The 24,997-nt window shown below is 45.7% G+C and overlaps 2 protein-coding genes across 3 annotated transcripts; both read right to left on the bottom strand.

Annotated features, from left to right (window-relative positions):
- Positions 1 to 18: 18 nt before the first annotated feature.
- Positions 19 to 20,438, bottom strand: si:ch211-168d23.3 (BRD4-interacting chromatin-remodeling complex-associated protein). Its single transcript, XM_056426798.1, is given in 17 exon segments — positions 19 to 4,211; positions 4,214 to 4,252; positions 6,396 to 6,498; positions 6,633 to 6,727; positions 7,711 to 7,859; positions 9,582 to 9,622; positions 10,231 to 10,355; positions 10,496 to 10,628; positions 12,203 to 12,264; positions 12,880 to 13,648; positions 14,495 to 14,737; positions 15,777 to 17,210; positions 17,421 to 17,486; positions 18,125 to 18,167; positions 18,356 to 18,401; positions 19,177 to 19,354; positions 20,385 to 20,438. Coding segments are annotated over 15 exon segments (4,020 nt in total). The 5' UTR covers positions 18,397 to 18,401; positions 19,177 to 19,354; positions 20,385 to 20,438; the 3' UTR covers positions 19 to 3,534.
- Positions 20,439 to 21,691: 1,253 nt separating this feature from the next.
- Positions 21,692 to 24,916, bottom strand: LOC130201519 (enhancer of rudimentary homolog). 2 transcript variants are annotated; one of them, XM_056426570.1, is made up of 4 exons: positions 24,835 to 24,916; positions 24,056 to 24,143; positions 23,263 to 23,383; positions 21,692 to 21,950 (listed from the first exon to the last, which is right to left on the bottom strand). In XM_056426570.1, exons 1-4 carry the CDS (start codon positions 24,835 to 24,837, stop codon positions 21,848 to 21,850), a joined length of 315 nt encoding a protein of 104 aa, XP_056282545.1. In that variant the 5' UTR covers positions 24,838 to 24,916; the 3' UTR covers positions 21,692 to 21,847. The 2 variants fall into 2 exon arrangements, with proteins under 2 accessions (XP_056282545.1, XP_056282543.1); XM_056426568.1 differs by having other exon boundaries at positions 24,056 to 24,176; positions 24,835 to 24,910.
- Between the last annotated feature and the right edge of the window lie 81 nt (positions 24,917 to 24,997).

Below are 24,997 nucleotides of genomic sequence, written 5' to 3'. Positions count from 1 at the left end.
CAACGTTCACAGTTTGATTTTTTTATTTCTTACAAAATCAGTTTAATAAATAGTCTATAAAAAATGAGTACAAAAGTGTTTCTTAACATTTCATATATGAATCACTCGTGACTTTCAGAGTCTTTAGTTTGACTTTTTTTTTGTCAGCAATGACTTTTTTTCTTTTTACAATCTAGTTTTGCTGAATTAAGGCCTCTTGATTTTGGCATCAGAACAATCTCATTCAAATGTTTTGTATCTGGAGTTGAGTTGGCGTAGAGTTACGAGCTCCCCTGGTTTCACAGTTCAGTCGGGACGAATTAATAAATAAAAACACGTTTACAAATAAATACAGAAATGGCTCGACGCGTAATAATCCCTTTGTCCCGAACGCTGACGACTCGGCACATCTCTAAGGGTCAAATTCATCGATAACAATGGCACACGAGGCGGCTTCGGAGAAGTGTTCCTCCTTTAGGGCCCTTAACGTGTGAAAGAGGAGAAATACTTTCAAAAAAATAAACATTTAGCTGGAATTCACCTTGTAAGAAGTTTACGGGCGACGAGGAGCTCCATCCTTAGTCGTGAAAGAGACTCTGACATCTTTACTGCATGAGTGGAACGCACCAGAAGATATGTCTCTAAACTCTGATATTCATATGTCTTCGGACAAATTCAGTAAAAGGCAATTTTGGAAATATTAAAATCGTCTTTCTTGCCAATACGAATGTCGAAGATTGAAACCTCACGTCTGTCCGTTCAATGTGGAGCTGCTGTTAGCTTAGCATAAAGACCGGAGGTTAGCTTGCATGTTGAATCCCTTTGAACAATAAATAAAATCGCAACTATTGATGCATTCATTTAAAAGTAGTGTGCGGCATTTAAGGGATTATATTGGTGGAATATGATAATTACCTTCGCATTGAAAATGCGGAAGGTTATGTTTTGATCGCCGTGTATTTATTTATTTATTTGTATGCGTGTTACTCGCATAACTCAAAAAGTATTAAACCGAATCGCATGAAATTTGGTGGGATGATTGGTTATTATCCGGGGACCATTTGATTAGATTTTGGGATTGTTGGGTCAAAGGTCAAGGTCACGAAAAGGTCAAAATCTTCTTTCTACCATAGCGCGGTCAATTTTTATCCAATTGGCATGCAACTAATGCCAAAATGTTCATAATTCAATGCCCAATCTTGTGATATGCGAAGGTATGCGCTCTACCGAGTGCCCGTTCTAGTTTATTTATGTATTTATTTATGTATTTATTTACTTATTTTTATCCGTGTTACTCGCATAACTCCAAAAGTATTAAACTGAATCGCATGAAATTTGGAGGGATGATTGGTTATTAACCGGGGACCATTTGATTATATTTTGGGATCGATCGGGTCAAAGGTCAAGGTCATGAAAAGATCAACATCTTCTTTTTACCATACGTCACGTTTTCGTGACAGTTGGCTGGCCGCCAGAAACCAAAGACTGCATCTTTTTTATTTCAAGGAAGTCGCTCCTTCCAGCCAAGAAATATTCTGGAACAGAATTAGTTAATTAAATTCTGTCGATTGCAGGTGTGCCGGTTGGCAGATTTGGGTGCATTCCAAAACCCTCACGACTATTTAAAGCAAAGTAATCGATACGATATTTTGATATATATGAGATATGCCCAAAAAGACCAGGATGAAAATATTAGAGTATCGCATCCCAGTTGGATTTATAGTGCATGCAACAGTACGATCTAAAAGGAACAAATAAAAAGGCACGCAGCCCCGAATCCCTTCGGACGTAGCCAGGCTAGCCGTTTCCACCCGTTTCCAGTCTTTATGCTAAGCTAACTAGCTGCAGACATGAGAGCGGTATCAGACTTTACTTCCTGAAACATGAAACTAGTGCTTCGTGAATCTTCTCGTGTGCGTCCACCCGAACTACCGCAGAGGATTTCAACGCTAAATTACTGCATATTATAATTCCTTTTGTTCATTCCGACAAAAGACAAGTTCACATATAAAAAATAAAAAAGACAATGCAATGAGAAGGCCCGTTTGATTTCACCCCCAAAACTCTGGAAGTGTTTTCTGCTTCTTCCTTTTTGGAGGGACGGGTCAGAACACCAGATGTTACCGTATTTAAAACATCACACATGGATCTTTTCTTTTTCAGATTCCATTTCCTTAAAAAAAAATGGTTCACTGAATTAGCAATAAGGCATCTTCTAAACATTTCCAATTCGCGGCTCGAACCTCGACACACCGACGGTTCCTTCGAAAAGCTACATTTTCTATTTATATTCCAAAAAAAATCAAAGACGTTTTTGCAGCTTTCACATTTCCACCTCCGAGGTACAAAATCCATCGTTTTTCCGCGACCACCTCGACTCAGATTCCACGCCCCCACGCCGACCCAAAGGATTGTCACGTCGGCGCGGGACGCCGCACAAATCATATCGCTCGACAAATGCGTGAAAATAAATCTTCTTTGCGTGAAGCGGGCTTCAAAACCGACGCGTTCGTAAATAAAGGGATTTCTAAATCGGGTTTTAGTATATATATTTTTTTTTGTTTAGTCAAAGGCTGTTTGATGACGCCGAGAACACCGCTGCAGCCGGGACATTCTTTAGAAACGACGCGGTGACAAAGAAAAAACAATCGGGCGAAGATCTCCCCCCTCCTCCTCCTCCTCCTCCTCCTCACTGCACCAGTGCTCCTAACAACCCCAACTTGTTATTGCTTGCGCGTTAATACATAAAGTATGAGGGGAAAACATTCTCTGGAAACTAGAAGCGTTTCCCAGTCAGACTCCAGCATGAATGACGACGAGAGTCTTAAAAAAAAAAGAAGAAGAAAAAAGCACGACTCGGCATCATTTCTTTCCGCTTTCTGACGACGACGGACTCCAGTTTGTGGGAAGAGACGCGACGACGTGGTCGTCTGCTGGTGAGTTCAGGACGGAGCGAGTCACAAATTCTTTGGAGTTTCATTCTCTGGAGCCGTGTCGGGTCCCGTGGGCACGATGCGTTCACACTTCAGATCCGAATAAAGACACACACACACACACTCACACTCACACTCGGCGCACACACTTGCCGCCTTTCTCAAACGTAAAACACGATTGGCACAGATTATCAAAATAAATACCCTGGAAGCAGCTTGGCACGATGTAAGAGGAACTTCACTTTTTTTTTTGGAACGAAATCTTATAAAAAACTATTGGATAATCTCAGTCTCGTCCCGGCTGTCGGTCTCCTCGCTGTGACTCGTATACCAGCTGCTGATGAAGGTCACGGCAAGGTCGTGAACCTCCGCACAAACAGTAGAGCTCCTATTCAAATAGATCACTTCTACATTGAAATGAAGTATCCAACAGACCTGGTCTGCATCTCATTAGTGCCTCTTCATTGCCCCCCCCCCCTCTCTTCTTTCTTAAAAGCAATCTCTGAAACCCAGAAACAAAATCTCATTAAGTTCCAGGAACAGAGAAGAAGTTGTTTGTTGTTTTTTTAAAGTTCCATCCCACCTCAGACGGATGTTTGTGCGTCTGTGCGTCCCGATGAGCTCACAGGCGTCCCTCCAGGATGCTGGTGACGGCGTGGTCCAGCGAAGGGCCGGGCGTGGCCCTGGCCGGGGCCGCGGGGGGGCCCTGCAGGCACTGGAGCTCCAGGATGCTGTCGATGGCGCTCTGCAGATGTTCACTGAGCATGTTGTCCTCTTGGAGGGGCGGTGGCGGCGGCGGCGGGGGGCTGAACCGCGGCGACTCGCCCAACCTGTAGCATTTCAGTTTGGGGCCCCTGACGTCTCTGGGAGGCGACTCCAAGCCGCCGACCCGCGGCTCCGGCGTAGAAAGCCGGTTTGGGGCTTTTATTCTGGAATGCGGCGCCGCCTGTGCGACTTCCTTCACGGCGTCGCAAAGCACCGCTCCGGCCTCCTCCTCTTCCTCATCCTCCACCTCCCCCTCCTCCTCCTCCTCGTCGCGCTCGGGACGCCGCGGCGCTCCGTTGGGCGCCCGAGGGTGGCGTTGGTCGGCGGCCCCGCCGCCGTTGGTCAGCTGACCCGCGTGGTCCCTCTTGTGGTCGCAGGCCGAGTTGCGGACCACCTTGCGGGAGCCGGACTCCTGCTTGATGGTGAGCCGGAGGGCCCCGCGGGAGCTGGAGCGGTACGTCTTCAGCCCCGGGGGCCGGTCGGACAGCCTGGTCCAGGCCGGTGGAGACTCGGGGCCGCCGGAGGAGGAGGAGGAGGGGAGGACGCCGATGTCGCCGAGGCCGACATAAAGGACTCTGGAGGGGAGGAAGAGCAGCGGAGGGTTAAACATCAACTAAATGTTTTAAAGCCGTCGTCATAACAACCATGAGCAGGTTTAACATCTCAGAGACGTCTGGTTGTATAAATGTTCTTAACTTTCCTGTTACCTTCAAATTTACTAACATCTTTTACCCTCGGGGTCAATTTGTCCCCAACAATTAAAACCTCCAGAAGATTATTAGAATGAATATTGTTTCCCAAGTTTAAGTGTGAGGTACTTTGTGTTTGTTTGTTGACTCCCTAAATAGCCCTTTAAAGAAATAAAAAAAGTTGATATTTCTTATATGTTTGACACCTGGGGTCAAATTTACAAATGTGTAAGTTGTGTACAGGACATTGAAAACATATCGTGAATTTGAGGTTTTCCCAGTTGTCCCCAATAAATTAGGAAAAGTCATGAAATATGAAGCAAAGAAAAATGATGTCAATAATTTTTTTTGAGACGTTAAACATTGAATGGGGTCAAATTGACCCCAAAGGTAACAGGAGGGTTAAAAAAGAGAAAATCATCCAGAGAATACGTTTGATTTCAAGTGAATTACATTGTGATGAAATCAAATATTACAATTAAAATGTGTAAAATGCTTATAATTAGTACGTTTCATTTGACAAGTATTTAATTTGACACGAGAGCCATTTGGTGCTTTTTATGTATGTATGACATGAACATTAAACATGCTGTATTGTGAGACGGGAGCTTCCTGCTGCGGGTGAGGACTAACTCAATTATTATTATAATTATATATAATAATGATATATTAGCATGACTGTCTCGAAACAAACACGTGCATTAATGTCCCTCACAGGACCGAGCACCGGACACGGGGCCACAGAGCCATCTCCATCTCTGCCCCTCCCTCTGGAACTCTCCCCAAAATCATCCGAGACTTCACCGAACGTTCATCGTTCAAATCACAAATCAAAACCCACCTGTTCAAAGCTGCTTTTAATGTGTGATTGTGTGCTCTCTGCGCTCTTATTTGCTTTTATCGTTTGTTTTTATTGTAATTTTAGTTATTTTTATTGCATAGCTTTTAGGATATTTTAACTATGTGTTGTAAAGCGTCTGAGTATTCAGAAAAGCGCTATAGAAATTTAATGTATTATTACCTTCGCATTGAAAATGTGGGAGGTTATGTTTTGATCGCCGTGTATTTATTTATATATTTGTATGCGTGTTACTCGCATAACTCAAAAAGTATTAAACCGAATCACATGAAATCTGGTGGGATGATAGGTTATTATCCGGGGACCATTTGATTAGATTTTGGGATCGATCGGGTCAAAGGTCAAGGTCATGAAAAGGTCAACATCTTCTTTTTACCATAGCTCGGTCAATTGTTATCCAATTGGCATGCAACTAATGCCAAAATGTGGCTGCGGCGAAGGTATGCGCTTGACCGAGTGCCCGTTCTAGTTATTATTATTATTAATGTTAATTATTGTGCAGCACCAATAAAATAAAGTGTCATCTATCACTTGCATTTTTTAGAAGTATTATACCTTCAGACATTTAACCTTTTTTCTAGAGCGTGGCTCCCCTTCATTAACATAACAACCGTGCTTTCATTTGAGATTAACCCCCCGTGTGCCACCATGCAGCGTCTGACTCGGCACGACCCCGCCGCTCATCGACGCGGCTCACACCGGGGGCCGCTCAGACACGGAGGTGAAGGGCCCCGAGGGCCAAACACATTCATATGAAAGAAGAACATGTCGGGGGGAGTGTTGCTTATTACCTTCGCATTGAAAATGCTGAAGGTTATGTTTTGATCGCCGTGTATTTATTTATTTATTTATTTGTATGCGTGTTATTCGCAGAACTCAAAAAGTATTGAACCGAATCGCATGAAATTTGGTGGGATGATTGGTTATTATCCGGGGACCATTTGATTAAATTTTGGGATCAATCGGGTCAAAGGTCAAGGTCATGGAAAGGTCAACATCTTTTTTTTACCATAGTACGATACATTTTTATCCAATTTTTTTAGTTGCCTATTTTGTGGTGCCCTCTCAGGACTTGGTTCCCTACGCATTATGCGCGTTATGGGAGCGGCGGCATTGCACACACACACACACACACGATGAAAGCGGTCGTTGATGGTGGTGGACACCGACCTGGGTCTCTGCGGACTCTCCGTCTGTCCTCCGCTAAAGCGCACCGCTCGGCCTGGAGGAAGAGCCGCTCCAGCATCACCATCTCTGCCGACGGGCTCTCCTGCTGTGGAAACCACACACACACACACACACACACACACACACACGCATTGGTCGACTCTGCGTTTGCATCTGTGGGTTCCGTTGACCTGTGTGTTGACCTGTGTGTTGACCTGTGACCTCCTGTGTGTTCCTCACCTGGGCTTCTCTCACCAGGAGCTGCCGGTACTTGTTCACCATGTCCTTGGTGCGCTGCAGCAGGAAACCGGACACGGCGTCAAACTCCTCGTCCACTGCGGAGCGACACGCACCCACGTCTTCATCAACCGGTCAGGGATCAAATAGCTTCCTCTCAAATGTGAGGATGTGCAGCTTCTCTCCGTCCCGTGCGATCGTCAACTGAACGAGCCGTTTGCTTTTCACGAGTGAATCCCTTTTGGTCGTCATAGCGATTGATTGATATGTAGTTTATAGGAGTTTGATTCCCTGCATTGATCTGTAAATATGACGATTCCCTCAACAGCTGGAATTACCGCCTCGCGGTTGTACGCCATTGCCGTGTTTTTAAAAGGTCACAGCGACCTTGACCTTTTGACCCTTGACCACTAAGATGAGTCAAGTGGATATTTGTTGCCCCCCCCCCCCCCCATTGTAATGAAAGTCACAACTTTATTTTGTTATTACCTTCGCATTGAAAATGCGGAAGGTTATGTTTTGAGCGCCGTGTATTTATTTATTTATGTATTTGTATGCGTGTTACTCGCATAACACAAAAAGTATTAAACCGAATCGCATGAAATTTGGTGGGATGATTGGTTATTATCCGGGGACCATTTGATTACATTTTGGGATCAATCGGGTCAAAGGCCAAGGTCAAGGTCATGGAAAGGTCAAAATATTCTTGTTACCATAGCACGGTCAATTTCTATCCAATTGGCATGCAACTAATGCCAAAATGTTCATAATTCAATGCCCAATCTTGTGATATGCGAAGGTATGCGCTCTACCGAGTGCCCGTTCTACTTTATTTTGTTTTGAGGCCGACAGAAGCTTTTTGTTTGTCAGTGTTAATATTGTAAATTCTGATTGTGTCTTAAAAGCTAGATCAATTCTGTATAACGGTTATTCGAAGCGTGTCTAGAACTCATCTCATGCTCATGTCATTTAATCTATCCGACGAGTTTGGCTGCCGTCGCTTTTGACAACAAAAGTTATATTTCTTGATTGAATCTATGAATAAATCGTCGTCAGTCAAATCAAACCAAAGCTCACAAACCTAAGTCGAAGTCCTCCTGCGTGGGCAGATGACCGGCGCAGCTGTGGTACGGCAGCAGGCGCTTCACGGCGTCCTTCAGCGAGGGGAAGGCCGGGCCGGCCGGCGCCGTCTGCACCGCCGAGCGGTCCCAACTGATCTGCTGCTGGAACCTGAAGAAACACCAAAACATTGGTAATGACTAAGTCATAAGTAATACGACTCCCGTGGGTCTGTCTCGGCTCCGACTGCTCGAGTCAGACACTTTACTGAGGAGAGCCCAACATCCAATAATAGACAGATGTGGATCTTTAGGATACACTGAGCACCTCTCTCCTCTTTTCTCTCTCCTTATGGATGAATTGTCATCTCTCCATTACACATTACTAACTCTGCTTTCTCCCCGGAGTCCTTTTGACTTCACGTCTCATGGGGTCATCGGCCCCTATGAGACGGCATAGATCCTATCTGCCTGATGGAGCATCGAGGTCTGGGTCGTGGAATATGCCGACAACCAACTACGCCACTGTCCTGTTGAGACTCCGCCCACTCCTCTATCTCCATCTGCCTGATGGATCGTGGAGGTCTCCATCGTGGAATATGCCTACTATGAACTATTCATATACTCTGTCATATTCATTGAATGTGTTTTAACTCTAAATCTGTCCTTCTGGTCACATGACATCTATTGTTCTGTCCATCTTGGAGAGGGATCCTCCTCTGTTCTCTCCTGAAGGGTTCTTCACTTTTTTTCCCTGAAGGGTTGTTTGGGAGTTGTTCCTGATCCGATGTGAGGTCAAAGGTCAGGGATGTCTATGTGTACAGATTGTAAAGCAATCCGAGACACATTTGTACTTTGTGAAAATGGGCTTTACAAATAAACTGAATTGAATTGAATGTGAGAAGTTGATGTTGCCCCGGGAACACTTTATTACGTAATAATCATAAATCCCAGCTGGTTTTGTACTTTTAGTTTCGCAAAACTCGCAAAAATGTAATTGTCAATCCTCAAAGGGGACAGATGAAGCTCGTTTCATTTGGGTTTCTATTTGGGCTTCAAGTTATTTTATGGTTTTTTCCTCTTACTCTCTTTCTGAATACAGGCTGTGTGTGTTTTTATGTTCACAGTATTCCTAAAGGCGTTATAATAAAAAGACATGGACATTTCAAATCGTTCAGATGTCAGTACTGCTGGATTTAGGGTTTTAACTGCTTAACTGTGCTTAATTGTGCTTGAGCTTAAAGTTTGCAGAATTATGTGCATAGTTCCTATTTTTTGTGTATATAGAGGAGTAAAACTAATAAATAAAAAGATGAATATACAGGTAGTGTTCATAATAGTTGTTGTACATATAAATAGCAGCAGGTGTAGAAACAGCCAAATAAATCCCAGAGGACTCGGATTAAAGAAACATTCCTGAGGGATCAGATTTAATCCATGTCTGTGAAACCAACTGTTGATAAATGAATAAATTAACTGAGTGATTAGAAAGCGTCTTCCTCGTATTTATTATATCCAGAAGTGCAACATGGAAAAATCCCTCGAGTTGTTATATAGTAATTGGGTTTTTAATCAAAGTCAAGGTCGGCTTTGGGCTCTTATTTGTCATATTTTAAGACTAAATGTGAAATGTTGATGTGAAGTAAAAAAGCTTTACTTTCAATCTATTCATCATATTTCTTTTGACGTGTAAATGTGCTTCCATTGCAGGTTTAAAGTATTTAGTGATTCGTGACATACTGTCTCGTATGTGTCTCCACACGCTTGCGTTGCATTTGAATTTGCTTGTCTTCTATTCCGCCTCTCTTCTCCTCCTTCTTCTCCTTCTTCTCCTCCTTCACGTCCATCCCGTGAGCCGGAGGTCGCGCCGCTGTCTCCTCTCAGGAAGTCTCACCTGTGGCGGCGCGTGGCGGCCGTGAGCCGCTCCTCCCTCGGCTGGCAGCCGGAGGACATGATGGGTGAGATCAAAGGATGGAGAGGGGGGGGGGGGGGGGGCAACTAATTAATAATACGTTTGCTGCATTTAACAAATAATCATTTAAAAAGCTCCGATAACGTTTCATCCGGAGGGGACATTATTTTTTGATTAATTATAGACAGTTTAACACCCGTTTATTCTCAGTGCAAGACAGAATACACCAGTTAGTTTTATATATATATATATATATATATATATATATATATATATATATATATATACATATATATATGTATATATATATATATGTGAATATATATATATATATGTGTATCCTATATATTCTATATGAATGTTTATTCCTATATTCCCCTGAATATATATATAGTTATCCTGATATATATATTTATGTGAATATATATATATGTATATATATGTGTATATATTTATCTGAATATATATATGTATATATATATATATATTTATGTGAATATATATATATATATATGTATATACTCTGTTGTTTTTGGTTTACATTTATTATTTACATTCATATAAAGAACTCACACAACCAAATATATAAATTGATGTTTGACATCAGGAGGAAACACGTCGTATTTCTCACCGTGGTGCCGGTGTTCTGGCTCGTCTGGATGGGGATGGGGGCCCTGTGGGCCGCAGGAGAGGGGGGGTGGGGGGGGACGTCGGGAGCGAACGCTTCGCTCTCCGCGACCAAGGCAGCTGTTGGCTCTGAAGAAGGAGGCGGCGAGAGGATAGCGACACGTGACGATGATTGTATTGCGGGTCACGATGATGACGATGGTTACAGCGGCGGCGAAGAGGGGAGCCGGCGCTGCTGGAATGATGCGATGAATTGATTCGACACTCACTGATTTGTGTGTGCTGTTGGGCTGTGGGATCAGGCACCGAGACACGCAGCGGGGGGGGGGCGGCCGAGGACTGAGGCTGGGAGGCGGACGGCTGGACCTGGACCTGGACCTGGACCTGGACCTGGTGCTGAGGCTGGGAGACAGAGGGCTCTATCTGCACCGGGTTCTGGGCAAATAAGGCCTGTGAGGCCTGGAGCTGCTTTCTCCCCGGAGTCCTTTTGACTTCAAGTCTCATGGGGTCATCGGACCCTATGAGACGTCATAGATCCTATCTGCCTGATGGATCATCGAGGTCTGGGTCGTGGAATATACCGACTACCAACTACGCCACTGCCCTGTTGAGACTCCGCCCACTCCTCCTCTACCTCCATCTGCTGATGGATCGTGGAGGTCTCCATCGTGGAATATGCCTACTACCAACTATTCATACACTCTGTCATATCCATTGAATGTGTTTTAACTCTAATCTGTCCTTCTGTACACATGACATCTATTACACCTGTCCATCCTGGAGAGGGATCCTCCTCTGTTGCTCTCCTGAAGGTTTCTTCCCTTTTTTCCCCCTGAAGGGTTATTTGGGAGTTGTTCCTGATCCGATGTGAGGTCAAAGGTCAGGGATGTCTATGTGTACAGATTGTAAAGCACTCTGAGACACATTTTGATTTTGTGAAAATGGGCTATACAAATAAACTGAATTGAATTGAATGTGAGAAGTTGATGTTGCCCCGGGAACACTTTATTACATAATAATCATAAGTCCCAGCTGGTTTTGTACTTTTAGTTTCGCAAAAATGTAATTGTCAATCCTCAAAGGGGACAGATGAAGCTCGTTTCATTTGGGTTTCTATTTGTTTCCATGCTTCAAGTTATTTTATCGTTTTTTCCTCTTACTCTCTTTCTGAATACAGGCTGTGTGTGTTTTTATGTTCACAGTATTCCTAAAGGCGTTATAATAAAAAGACATGGACATTTCAAATCGTTCAGATGTCAGTACTGCTGGATTTAGGGTTTTAACTGCTTAACTGTGCTTAATTGTGCTTGATTTTAAAGTTTGCAGAATTATGTGCATAGTTCCTATTTTTTGTATATATAGAGGAGTAAAACTAATAAATAAAAAGATGAATATACAGGTAGTGTTCATAATAGTTGTTGTACATATAAATAGCAGCAGGTGTAAAAACAGCCAAATAAATCCCAGAGGACTCGGATTAAAGAAACATTCCTGAGGGATCAGATTTAATCCATGTCTGTGAAACCAACTGTTGATAAATGAATAAATTAACTGAGTGATTAGAAAGCGTCTTCCTCGTATTTATTATATCCAGAAGTGCAACACGGAAAAATCCCTCGAGTTGTTATTTCGTAATTGGGTTTTTAATCAAATTCAAGGTCGGCTTTGGGCTCTTATTTGTCATATTTTAAGACTAAATGTGAAATGTTGATGTGAAGTAAAAAAGCTTTACTTTCAATCTATTAATCATATTTCTTTTGATGTATAAATGTGCTTACATTGCATGTTTAAAAGTATTTAGTGATTCGTGACACACTGTCTCGTATGTGTCTCCACACGCTTGTGTTGCATTTTAATTTGCTTGTCTTCTATTCCGCCTTTCTTCTCCTCCTTCTTCTCCTCCTTCACGTCCATCACTTCATTCCACAGATCGACGTGTGGAGCGAGATCCGCTGTCTCCTCTCAGGAAGTCTCACCTGTGGCGGCGCGTGGCGGCCGTGAGCCGCTCCTCCCTCGGCTGCTCCGCGGGACGATCCGGCTGGCAGCCGGAGGACATGATGGGTGAGATCAAAGGATGGAGAGGGGGGGGGGGGCAACTAATTAATAATAAGTTTGCTGCATTTAACAAATAATCATTTAAAAAGCTCCAATACCGTTTAATCCGGAGGGGAAATTATTTTTAGATTAATTATAGACAGTTTAACACCTGTTTATTCTCAGTGCAAGACAAAATACACCAGTTAGTTATATATATATATATATATATATATATATGTATATATATATATATGTATATATATATATATATGTATCTATATTTATGTGAATATATATATATATTGAGGGATCCTCCTCTGTTCTCTCCTGAATGTTTCTTCCCTTTTTTCCCCCTGAAGGGTTATTTGGGAGTTTTTCCTGATCCGATGCGAGGTTTTGGGGCAGGGATGTCTATGTGTTCAGATTGTAAAGCACTCTGAGACTAATTTGTAATTTGTGAAATTGGGCTATACAAATAAACTGAATTGAAATTGAATATATGTATATACTCTGTTGTTTTTGGTTTAAATTGATTATTTACATTCATATAAAGAACTCACAACCAAATATATAAATTGATGTTTGACATCAGGAGGAAACACGTCGTATTTCTCACCGTGGTGCCGGTGTTCTGGCTCGACTGGATGGGGGTGGGCGGGGCCCTGTGGGCCGCAGGAGAGGGGTGGGGGGACGCCGAGCGAACGCTTCGCTCTCCGCGACCAAGGCAGCTGTTGGCTCTGAAGAAGGAGGCGGCGAGAGGATAGCGACACGTGACGATGATTGTATTGCGGGTCACGATGATGACGATGGTTACAGCGGCGGCGAAGAGGGGAGCCAGCGCTGCTGGAATGATTCGATGAATTGATTCGACACTCACTGATTTGTGTGTGCTGTTGGGCTGTGGGATCAGGCACCGAGACACGCAGCGGGGGGGGGGCGGCCGAGAACTGAGGCTGGGAGGCGGACGGCTGGACCTGGACCTGGTGCTGAGGCTGGGGCTGGGAGACAGAGGGCTCTATCTGCACCGGGTTCTGGGCAAATAAGGCCTGTGAGGCCTGGAGCTGATGATGGACCTGGTTCTGGACCCGGGGCTCGATGCGTGACTGGGGAGCCGTGACTGAACCCTCGGGTCCGGACGCAGGGGTCTGAGTGGAGAAAGTGGGCGGGGCTGGTCCCTCTGTGTCCTGGAGGGGAGAGGGGGAGCAGACCAGCGGGGGGTCCGCTGGGTCCGAGTGAAGCGGAGACGCCTGGACGCACCGGTCCTGACCCGAGGCCGCCCGGCTCTGCGGTCGAGCCTCTCCCTCACCGGCCACCGGGGCGGCGAGCGGTTCCGTCGGCACCGGCCCGACCGACAGCTCCGACGCGACGGGAAAACTAAGTGCTCGCTGTGGTAGAAGTGATGAAGATGAAAAACAACATGTGGATCCATCTCACAGAGTTTTCCAATTTAATTAAAGGGCCAGCGTCGACAATACCATGGAATCAAAGCAGCTAAATGGAGTTCACACATCCACACGAGCAGCTTCGTTTAATCTACACCTCGGTGTTGCATCATTTTAAAATCACGCCAGAGGCGCTTTATGGTCAGCGTTGACGTGAAACTGTGAAGCTGACGGCTCCAGAGAGGCGACACAGGAAATGATGCCTCTTGACTCTGTACGTGCACAGAGCGAGCCACAGAGGATGTGTGTGTGTGTGTGTGTGTGCGTGTGCGTGCATGCATTTTGAATGCACAATAAAGCATTGAAAACTAGAACGGGCACTCGGTAGAGCGCAGACCTTCACATATCACAAGATTGGGCATTGAATTATGAACATTTTGGCATTAGTTGCATGCCAATTGGATAAAAATTGACCGTGCTATGGTAAAAAGAAGAGTTTGACCTTTTCTTGACCTTGACCTTTGACCCGATCGATCCCAAAATCTAATCAAATGTTCCCCGGATAATAACCAATCATCCCACCAAATTTCATGCGATTCGGTTTAATACTTTTTGAGTTATGCGAGTAACACGCATACAAATAAATAAATACACGGCGATCAAAACATAACCTTCCGCATTTTCAATGCGAAGGTAATGAGCATCCATCAATCACAGACTCTATTGGCCACCCGGCGAACACGCTCAGTGACACAAATCAAACGCGCGCGACCAAGCGTAACATTTAAACCATGACGTCATCACTGAAGGAGCCGATACCCGCAGGAGTGTGTGTGTCGATGCTCTGACCTGTTGCAGGTGATGCATAAAGGCCTCGTTGTGACTCATCGAGTGGGTCACCTCCTCCGCTCCTCGGGTCACGACTGCTGGGGGCATCGAGAGTTCAGGGATGTCCACGGCCGGCTCGGGGTCCAGGGGTGGTCCGGGGGCCTCGGGGGGAGGCCGCGGGACCGTGACCGCGGGAGGACGGGAGGGCCGCGGCCCCGCGGGACCGGGCCGCACCGAGACGTGGTGGAGGACACGTCCGTAGGGCTGCGGCGGGAGGAGCACAAGGAGAACACGAGAAGACGTCAGAGGAGGGGCGGAGTTCACGTGGATGATACCCGTCAGAAAAGTGTGTGTCATATCTTTGTTTTGTTTTGTCGTGTTTTGTTTTCTCCTTGTTTTCATCTTATGATGTTAAAAAAAACACATCATCCTTGTGTGGTGTTTCTACAAGGTTATACATTTGTGTATTTTCTTTTTGTAAAATAATACTTTCAGTATAACAAACTGTAAATGCTATTTCACGACAAATATCCTGTTAAAAAAGTTAATAAAAATAAATCTTTAAAAAAAAGAAGAAAAAGATACCTGTCAGAGATCTACAATCATTTAACTCTTTTAAAGCCGAGACAGAGAAATGGTGCATGACTACCCAGCTCCGTCAGCACTCGACTGTAACGGCTCCTCCCTTCTCCATCTGTCCGGGGTGGACTTTCACTTTGTCTGTCTGTCTGTTGTTGTTGTCTGTCTGTTGTTGTCTGTCTGTCAGTTGTCCGGTCTCTGTATGTCTTGACTTTGCTGGTCGACCGTTTACTCCACCTGCGTGTCTCTCCTCTTGTCGTCCACCTGTTTGCGGTTGTATATTTCATTTAGTCTGTATGCTTTTATGTTGCGTCTCTGACGTGATGTTTTTATTCTGTCCATTTCAACATTGTTCTTCCTTATGACCTTCGCATGGAAAATGCGGAAGGTTATGTTTTGATCGCCGTGTATTTATTTATTTGTTTGCGTGTTATTCGCATAACTCAAAAAGTATTAAACCGAATCGCATGAAATTTGGACCATTTGATTAGATTTTGGGATCGATCGGGTCAAAGGTCAATGTCAAGGTCATGCAAAGGTCAACATCTTTTTTTTAGCATTTTATATCCAATTGGCATGCAACTAATGCCAACATGTTCATAATTCAATGCCCAATCTTGTGATATGCGAAGGTATGCGCTCTACCGAGTGCCCGTTCTAGTTTAATACTGCACAGACATAAAAGGCCGGCGACATAAAGCCAAACAGGCCCAAACCAGCTCACCTGCGACGGCTGCTGGAACGTCTCCTCCGAGCCGGTCCTCTCCTCCCGAGCTGCTCTCTCTGCCAGCAGCACCACCGACGCCTGCTGGAGGCTCAGCTGTCCTTCTGGGGCCCGGGCGGCGAAAGGCAAACCCCGAACTACCGAGGGGCCGTTGACGATGGAGATGGAGGTGAGATCTGGGGGCAGCGCCCCGGAACTGTTGATCAAGGTGATGCGGTTTCCGAGAGCGGGACCGTGGACCAGGGCGGCGCGCTGCCCCTGCCCTCCCGGGGGGGTGTAGGTTCCGGCCAGCTGTGCCGGCATCTGGAAGACGGTCGGGGGCGCCGACTGCAGCTGCAACGGTCCTGAGAGCACGGTGGCCTGGCGGAGCGCCAGCTGCCCCGAAGAGGTGGTGAAGACGGGGCTGAAGTTCAGCCGTCTTTGGGGCACGGTGAGGATCTGAGGGCCATCGACCAGATGCCCCGCCGAGGGATTCACGTGGTGGAGCGACGCGCCGTGGCGCCCGGGGGACTGGGAGATGGTGACGGGAGACTGGCCTGGAAGAAGGAACTGGTTTTGGCCTCGGAAGAGTCCCTGAGGCTGGAGCACAAAGGAGCCGCCCTGGTTGACCAGCTGCAGGCTGAGCGGCTTGGGGAGCTGCGGCGGGGGCGGAGCCGCGGCCTTTTGGCCTGGAGGCTGGGAGAGTAAAATATTTGGCGAGGCGGTCCCCGGGAGGAATGTGAGACCCGGCGTGTGTTTTTGCCCAGGAGGCTTCGGGCTGATCTGAACCAGTCTGGGCTGAATACTGACGGGCAGCTTGGGCTGGATGGGGAACGGGGCGCGCTGCAGGACGAGGCCCGCCCTCAGGGTCGGACCGACGAGGGCACGGCCGGTCACGCCGGGAGCGGCCTTGTGGACGACCAAACTGGACGCCTGGGCGGGACTCGGGGAGAAGGAGGTCTCCGGTGACGCGGCGGCGAACACATTCCCGGGCAAAAGCCCCATCAGCTGGGGAGGGGCGGCGGGTTTCAGAGAAGGGCAGCCCGGCCCGACGGCCAGGAGGGAGGGCTGGGGAGGGTCCACCGCCGCCTGGGTGTCTCTGGGCAACGCCTGGCTGAGGGATTTGTGTACGGATGGGGAGAGGAGAGGGGCGGGGCCGTCCCCGGGTCGGGCCGGCCCCGCCTCCAGAGCCATGGTCTGCTCGGTGATCTCCGCCTCCCGCAGGCTCTGCTGCAGGATGTCGCACGCCACCTCGGCCTCCTCCGCTCCCTCCGCTTCGCTTCCCTCCTTCGCCTCGAACGCCTCCGCGGGGGGCGCCCCCACCCGCGCCGCCCGCGGGTCTCCTCCGCCCTCCGGCGACGACAGGAGGACCTCCTCCAGGAAGGACAGGTCCACGCAGCCAGGCGGAGGCGTGTCCGGGGAGTCGCTGCCGTCTCCCGGCAGAGAGATGGGGCTCTGGAGGGAGGAAAGGGCGAGAAGAGGGGAGAAAGGGTGAGAAGAGGGGAGAAAGAAGGGACAGAATTGGGTCATTAGCAGGAGCTGATAACAGGAAGCAGTTTCAACCACAGGAGGAGAGAGGAGAAGAAAGAAGAAGGAGAAAGAAGCTCCTCCCAGGGGACGAGGCCGGTTGCCGTGACGCTGCCGTCTGTGGATCCAGACACTCACCGGGGCATCGGTGAAGAGGGAGGGCTCCCCGGAGGAGGAGCTAATGAGCAGGTCCTCAGTCTGCAGCTGGTGGGAGGAAATCAGTCCATTTTTACCTTCGCATTGAAAATGCCGGAAGGTTATGTTTTGATCGCCGTGTATTTATTTATTTATTTATTTGTATGCGTGTTATTCGCAAAACTCAAAAAGTATTGAACCGAATCGCATGAAATTTGGTGGGATGATTGTTTATTATCCGGGGACCAGTTGATTAGATTTTGGGATTGATCGGGTCAAAGGTCAAGGTCAAAGGTCATGAACAGGTCAAAATCTTTCGCAGAACTCAAAAAGTATTGAACCGAATCGCATGAAATTTGGTGGGATGATTGGTTATTATCCGGGGACCAGTTGATTAGATTTTGAGATCGATCGGGTCAAAGGTCATGGTCAAGGTCATGAAAAGGTCAACATCTTCTTTTTACCATATCAATTGGCATGCAACTAATGCCAAAATGTTCATAATTCAATGCCCAATCTTGTGATATGCGAAGGTATGCGCTCTACCGAGTGCCCGTTCTAGTTTTGTTTGTTTCAGGTCGGGCTCACAACGTCGCGTCAGCCTCCTCCACACAGCGCACGCTGAGAAACATTCCCACCTCCAAATTGATCATTTGCACGACTGATTCTTTTAAATGGTTCGAGTCCCTTTAAGACGCCTTTGTTACCTCATTGGTCCCATGAAGGAAGTCGTTCAGGGCTTGGGGGTCACTGCGAAGACAAAGAGGAATCCCAATTAAAATCAGTTCAATCCTTTTGAAACCTTCCGCAGAACTTTAAATACCAGACGCCACATTAAGTCCTACACCCTGTCCAGTTTATGTACTCATAGTAATTACTTCTGATCATCTGGACAGTGTTTATTCTGTTGGATCAGAGTAAGAGTCAAACAGACTCACCACAAAACATCAAGCAGACAAGTCCCATCTTCATCCTCCATGTCAACTAAGAGGAAGAGGAGGACAAATGTAATCACGTTTGAATTAATTATGAAGGATGAATCAGTGAAGGAAAAGCACACGTTTCTTAATGGCTGCAACTACTTTCAGCGTCGATTAAATGATCTTTATGTCGGTTATTTTGGGCCGCGGCTTTTATTTGTAAAACCTGCAGTGAGAACCGCTCGCTCTCTGGATTTAAGATCCTCCTCGTGGGATACGGGCTCCGAAAGGCCTTCGATTACAGTTGAAACACAAGCATCTCTTCTCACGCATCTGTGAATGTGTGTGCAGGGTTGTATGAGATGTGCCTTTCTGTATTATTCTATTATCCTGTAGACCTAAAGATGAACTTATGTCGTGTACATTTATCAATCAATTAGACGTTTTGATCTATAAAAAGCTGTGAAACCCGTCACATGGTTCCCAGAGCCGTCTTTAAATAGCCAAAGAGTCCAAAGAAATAGAATTTGCGATGATAGAAAAACGGAGACAAACGATAAATCCCGGCAGACTGATAATCGACCGAGATGATCGATGAACTATCGGAAAGGAAACTCCTTCAATACGTTGAGAGAAGGGCTTTTCTCTCACGGTTTCATTTGAAGAGGTGAACGTTTCCAATGCTTCGCAAGGAGAGAACATCTTTAAAAATATCGATTATTTTTGTGGCATTATGAAACTTGCGGGGTCCCAAACCGCAGGAGGGGGGGGGGGTCCTTTTGAAGATAAAATGATGAATCGATGAAACTGATGTATAGGTTCCCCCGACGTGAACCTACTTCATATGTGAGCGGCCCCGTACAGAGCGGGCGGGCTGAGTTCTGGCGGGGGCCTCATGGGAAGTCGTGGCCGGGCTTCAGTGTCTGGAGGCGGGGGGATGCCGGGCCGAGGCGGCGGGGCGGAGACGGGTCCTCCCTCTGCTGCCGGAGCATCGCTGCGTCTTCAACTGTGGAGAGGCTGGAGGGTGAGGAGAGGGGGGGGGGGCACACAGAGACCACCGCAAGCTGTCAGGTCACTTGAGGTCACCAGCAGCCGAAACACATTCTCCTCTCAGTGGAGAGACAGCGGATCAATACATGATTCATCAGTTTTCTCCTCAGGCTCAGCGGCACTGTTTACCCACTCGTTTACCAATAATCGCATCGATTATTGCCTGATGCCTGGGGAGGAGGAGGAGGAGGAGGAGGAGGAGATTAAAATGGAAGCTATTGTTGTGGCTCGACGGCTATAAATAGACAGCTCCCCCTGCGTCTTGTCCTCTCCTCATGGCCAGGGGGGAGGAGGAGGAGGAGGAGGAGGAGGAGGAGGATAAATGTATAGGAAAAGCTCAGAACAGTTGAAGCCAATTATAACATTACACACTACCTCGTGCTCAGCCTCCAGGGGAGGACCCGTGATTAAAATAAACAAGACAAACCTCCCTCTCGGATCCAGCTGACATTGTGTTTTGTGTGTTGTTGTTGTTGTTGTTGTTTACAACACGACAATCGCATTAACACCCTCGAGGTACCGCATCGCCCAATGAAATCCGGGCAGACGACCCCCCCCCCCCCCATCTAACCTGCAGCGGCAGCTGCCCGCGGTTCTCCGGCCATAGCGGGACCGGGTCCGCCGGTGCGGGGGCCGGTTACGTCAGGTGAACGAGGTGCGCGTGACGTCCCAGACGATGCAGCACGCGGAGCCGCTGTTTGCTCCTGGTGCTTTCTTTTTTATGATATTTATTTGTTCTCGGATTCTTATTTATTTAATGTATTGTTATTATTGTCCTCCTCCTCCTCCTCCTCCCCGAGCGGCACCGCGGCAGCTGTCGCCCGGTGTAAATCATATCGCGGTAACAAAAGATGCCCGGTGTTAAGAGACCGTCTCCACGCTGCCAGCCCCTCAGCCCCTCAGAGTAATCCCGCGATCCAACCCGCAAAACAAAAAAAAGAGAAAAAAACAACAACCGACGAGGAGGAGAGAAGGGAGCGGAGGGAAAAAAACTCACCCCTTCTTTGTGGTTTATTGTCCTGTCAAGCGGGCCTCTGCGCCATCGATTCTCACTCAGTGGTCTTTTCAGATGCTAAAAGGAGGAGAGGGGGTGGTGGTGGTGGATGGGGTAGGGTAGGGTGGGGTGGAGGAGGGGGGATGGAGGAGAGGGGAGGGGGGGGGGGTACCGGGGTGGGTGTGAGAAAACAGACTGGGAGAGCCGATCACAACACAAAGGTGGAGAGAGAGAGAGAGAGAGAGAGAGAAATACAACTGGAGGAGGCGAAGATCCAGACTCAGGAGAGGAAGCTGTCCGCCTCCTGCGTCAGGCGGCGGCACACTCCGCGCCTGTGTGTGTGTGTGTGTGTGTAGCTCGTGCATCCCCGATACAGAAGCTTTATTTACCTACATTTTATGGATTTTTCTCCAGAGAACTGTGAATAGTCTCAGGGAGAGTAGTTTAAAAAAAAGAAAACAAATCAATATTTAGAGATGTGCTAATTGTGGCTAAAAAGGAGGAATACCATAGCAGTCAGCTCATCATCTGAACAACACTATAATAATTGATAGTTAAAGTTAAACAGAAGAGAAAGAAGAAAATGAGACAAACAAATGGAATCAGCAACAACAAAAATCATCTATTTTGAAAGCTTGAAACGACATATAGCACCTTATTCAGAGATTAAGAGCAGATTATAATGTGCAAAAGACAAAGAAAGATAAATGTGACAATATTGGCATTTATAAAAGAAGCAAGATTTGTAGACTTGCTTCTTTATCACTGTATTGAGTGAAAGCTGCAAATCAAATGCACATCCTTATGAAGTGCAGTTGGCACTCGGTCAAAGAGGAATAAAGGGTGAAAGAAAAGAATTGACGGAAAGACTGAAGCCAAGAGGAGAGAATCTCCTTTTTAATCTAATTTGCATCCAGATAGTCTGTTTAAGTCTCGAAAATTAAAAATGTTCTTCCAAGGTGCAGTTAGAAGACAAATTAATTGGAGCCGTGCTTGTTTGTCACTGCACTGAGTGGGAGAAGAGAAAATGTCCACAACAAAAAACTCAGGAACAAAAATCTAGTCAACAGAAGTTAGAAATAAAATAAGTTTTAAAAAGAGCAAAAAGGATAAAAGACACGTCTCATTAAATCAGGTTAAATCTGATTCCATGAAGGTAAAATGTCCTGGAAACTGGAAATCATTTCTCCAGGTCAATATTTCAAAACTGGATTTACCTCAGCAAAAATATTTAAAGACAAACATTTAAAAACAGAAATGAAAAAAGGATAATTCTAAATTTATGTTAAGAAAGACACTTTATTCAGAAATGTTTTTTATTGAAACTTTATTAATAAGGCAAACATCCAAATACACCCCACTTGAGTAAAAAAAAAAAAAGTCAAACTTCTCAAAACAAGTTACTCAATCCACAGCTACAGATAGTAATATCATATTGACCCCCCCCCCCCCCCCCCTCGGAGGCTTCACTTGGCTGCCTGCTGGGCCTGGCGGCGGAGCAGCACGTAGATCTTCTCTTTGATCCAGTCCTTGTTGTACGGCTGGTACGTCTGTGTGTCGGCGCGATACCTGAGACGGCACCAACAACTAGATTCAGATATTCTTTTTGGCTCAACTGCTCAGTTTCTTGAATTAGACACAAAAAAATAACATTCAAATGAGACGCAAGTCTCGGTTTCTGTTAATTGGCTCGTCCTCACATTGAAGTCAAAGGGCAAGTTCAGGAAGCGGGAGAGAGAAAAAAAGGCCCTTCAGCAGCGTGGTTGCTTGTATACAGAAGCTTGAACCTCCAGATAGAATCACCCAAATTAACAAATGCCCTAAATAAAAACAGTAAAAACAGGCATCGACAGGGGCTGAATCCTGACTGTCTGCATCACTAATAATAATAATAACCTCCTGAAAACAAGATGGTACATTACGAGGAGTTTATCCTCCCCGATAGTTAAAGTCAGAAACATTAGTAACTAGAATGGGCATTCGGTAGAGCGCATACCTTCGCATATCACAAGATTGGGCATTGAATTATGAACATTTTGGCATTAGTTGCATGCCAATTGGATACAAATTGACCGTGCTATGGTAAAAAGATGTTGACCTTGTCATGACCTTGACCTTTGACCCGATGGTCCCCGGATAATAACCAATCATCCCACCAAATTTCATGGGATTCGGTTTAATACTTTTTGAGTTATGCGAGTAACACGCATACAAATATATAAATAAATACGCGGCGATCAAAACATAAACTTCCGCATTTTCAATGCGAAGGTAAAAATAATGCTCCGGTAGATCTATACAGAACCAGTGCGTGACCCAAGTTTACATGCACGCAAATGTAAAGATGCACATTTTTAAGTCTAAAATTAAGATTAAGAGAAACAGGCAGGAATAGTCTGTGCCAAAAGGTCAAGACATCATTTAAAAAAAATCTATTGTCTAAATTAGGATGTACAAAGTACACGTATTAGTAAATATGCTTGAGCTACATTGTAGAATACATTGTGCTCCAGTTTAGGACCACAATGCGGCCTGAGGATTTTTCAGTGAACTTCTACCACGACTGGGACGACACACGTGAAGAACCCGCCACTAGAGTGCAAATGGAGGCTTTTAAATGTCAGATTTCAGTTTTACTTATTAATTTATTATCCAGTGGGGAAAGAAAACAACATACTGTGCTTCCGAGTATCCTGGGGGGCACGTTTTGACTAATGGAGGAATTTCTGTAAAATGTAACCATCCTATCAAAATACAATAGGTGGAAACAGTATGGGACGCCATTTAAATTACGACTTATTACGCACAACGACAATAACTCTCGGAACCGCATCTTCTGAACGGTTAACGTCGTCGCGAGCGGCTTCCTCGTCACACTTACACCAAACAGCTGAGGTCGGCCAGGTCGTCGATGAAGTCGAAAAGCTGGCTGATGTCGTAGGTTATCGACGGACTGTTGGGGTTCATCCTCTTTAGATGCTCCTCGTACATCTTGCACACACCTGAGCAGGAGACAGAAGATCCAGAATAGTAAACTCACTGGTGTAAAACATGTTCACCAAAATCTACATTGAAAAAAACAATGCGTAACATTTTTCCATCGACTGTTTTAGTTCAACCTAGTTAAAATTGTTGTGCCGTTTGGTCAACTAAACACAGGGTTCTTACACATTGTGACCGATGGATTTCCAGTACTTTAAACCAAATTTCCATGACCAGACTGAAATCTCGGTATAAACATGAACATTTTAGAAAATGTTGCGTATCGAGAGCGTACGCCGGCTTGTATTTTAAGCGTCTTTCTTTAAAAAAATTTAGAACATTATATTATTGAGCGTCGCCCGGCTTATATTTTGAGCTTCTTTCTTTAAAAAAAAAAAACATATTAATTATTTCAAACTCCGCATTAATGAACATGTGATCATAACAAATTTCCATCACTTTTCCAAAACTTTTCTGATTTAAGTTTTTTCCATGACTTTTCCAGGTCTGGAAATGACCATTTTAAAATTCCATTACTTTTCCAGGTTTTCCACGACCGTACGAACCCTGATATTCAGTGAATATGAACAGATCCAGGTCAACGCCTCACAGATGCAGACTTGAGCTCGGATGGACGTTTCACAGAAGTGTTCAGCTCAGGTGAGACAGGTGTGCGGGAGACGTCGGCTTACCTTCCATGCACTCGTTGACGGATTCGTAGTCGGCGTACGTCCTTCCCTCGGGCCTCTTGGTGGGCTGAACCAGCAGGATGGTGTGAGACTGAAGGAAACACACATTCACGTCATCGTCTTGCTTCCAGGGGCGAAAGAAAATATGTCAGACAGTCAAATAATGAAACACACATTCACATTAGTGAAGCTCTGTATTATACACATATGAACATCGTGGGTTTAGTTGTTTGTACACATTAACCTATTAAAAGAAGTAGCCTTGAGCTCTGGTGGTTAGTACACTAATGATGGGTGATTATCACGTTTAAGGTCTGATGCAGTATTATTATTAAAGTCTTATTTTGTTGTAATAAATGTTAAAATGTATATTTGGAAGATAAATTTGCAACCATTTAACAAAAAGTATTTTTTCCCCCGACAACAGTCAAAGAAGTCTTAAGGCTAAATTAAACCTTAGCGTTTATATAGCGAGATTAACAGGGAGTTAAATTAGTTATTCGAGTTCACTAACATAGACCTGCAGCTATAAGCGTGGCCAGCGGTTAAGTAACTAACAAAAGAACTCAGTTCCGGGTTTGCAGTACATCTGTGTTTTATTTGTTTGCAGCTGCTCGACTGTAAACCTCCGCACATTCATGCTAACGTTAGCAGAGCGCAGTCAGCCGCACACACACACTCGAGCCGCTGAAATACAACGGCTTTTACGTTGACTGCTAATATCCCTCACTAATACACGAACACATGGACTATAAACATCAGCTATATCACGACGTACTGACCATGATTTTATTTTCTTTTTTTCAATCAGCGTCCGTCGATTTTCTTGGATTCCTGCTTCTTCGCGGACGAGTTGACCTGTGACACCGGAAGCACAACTCACCAACTGACGTTTTTTAGTTCCTAACGGTTCTGCATTTTATCGCAGATTTTTTTAATTTTTTT

Source organism: Pseudoliparis swirei, chromosome 11 (genome assembly GCF_029220125.1).
Source record: "Pseudoliparis swirei isolate HS2019 ecotype Mariana Trench chromosome 11, NWPU_hadal_v1, whole genome shotgun sequence".
In the NCBI taxonomy this organism is placed as follows: domain Eukaryota; kingdom Metazoa; phylum Chordata; class Actinopteri; order Perciformes; family Liparidae; genus Pseudoliparis; species Pseudoliparis swirei.
Note: the sequence above shows the minus strand (reverse complement) of the source record. Positions and strands in the feature narration are given on the sequence as shown.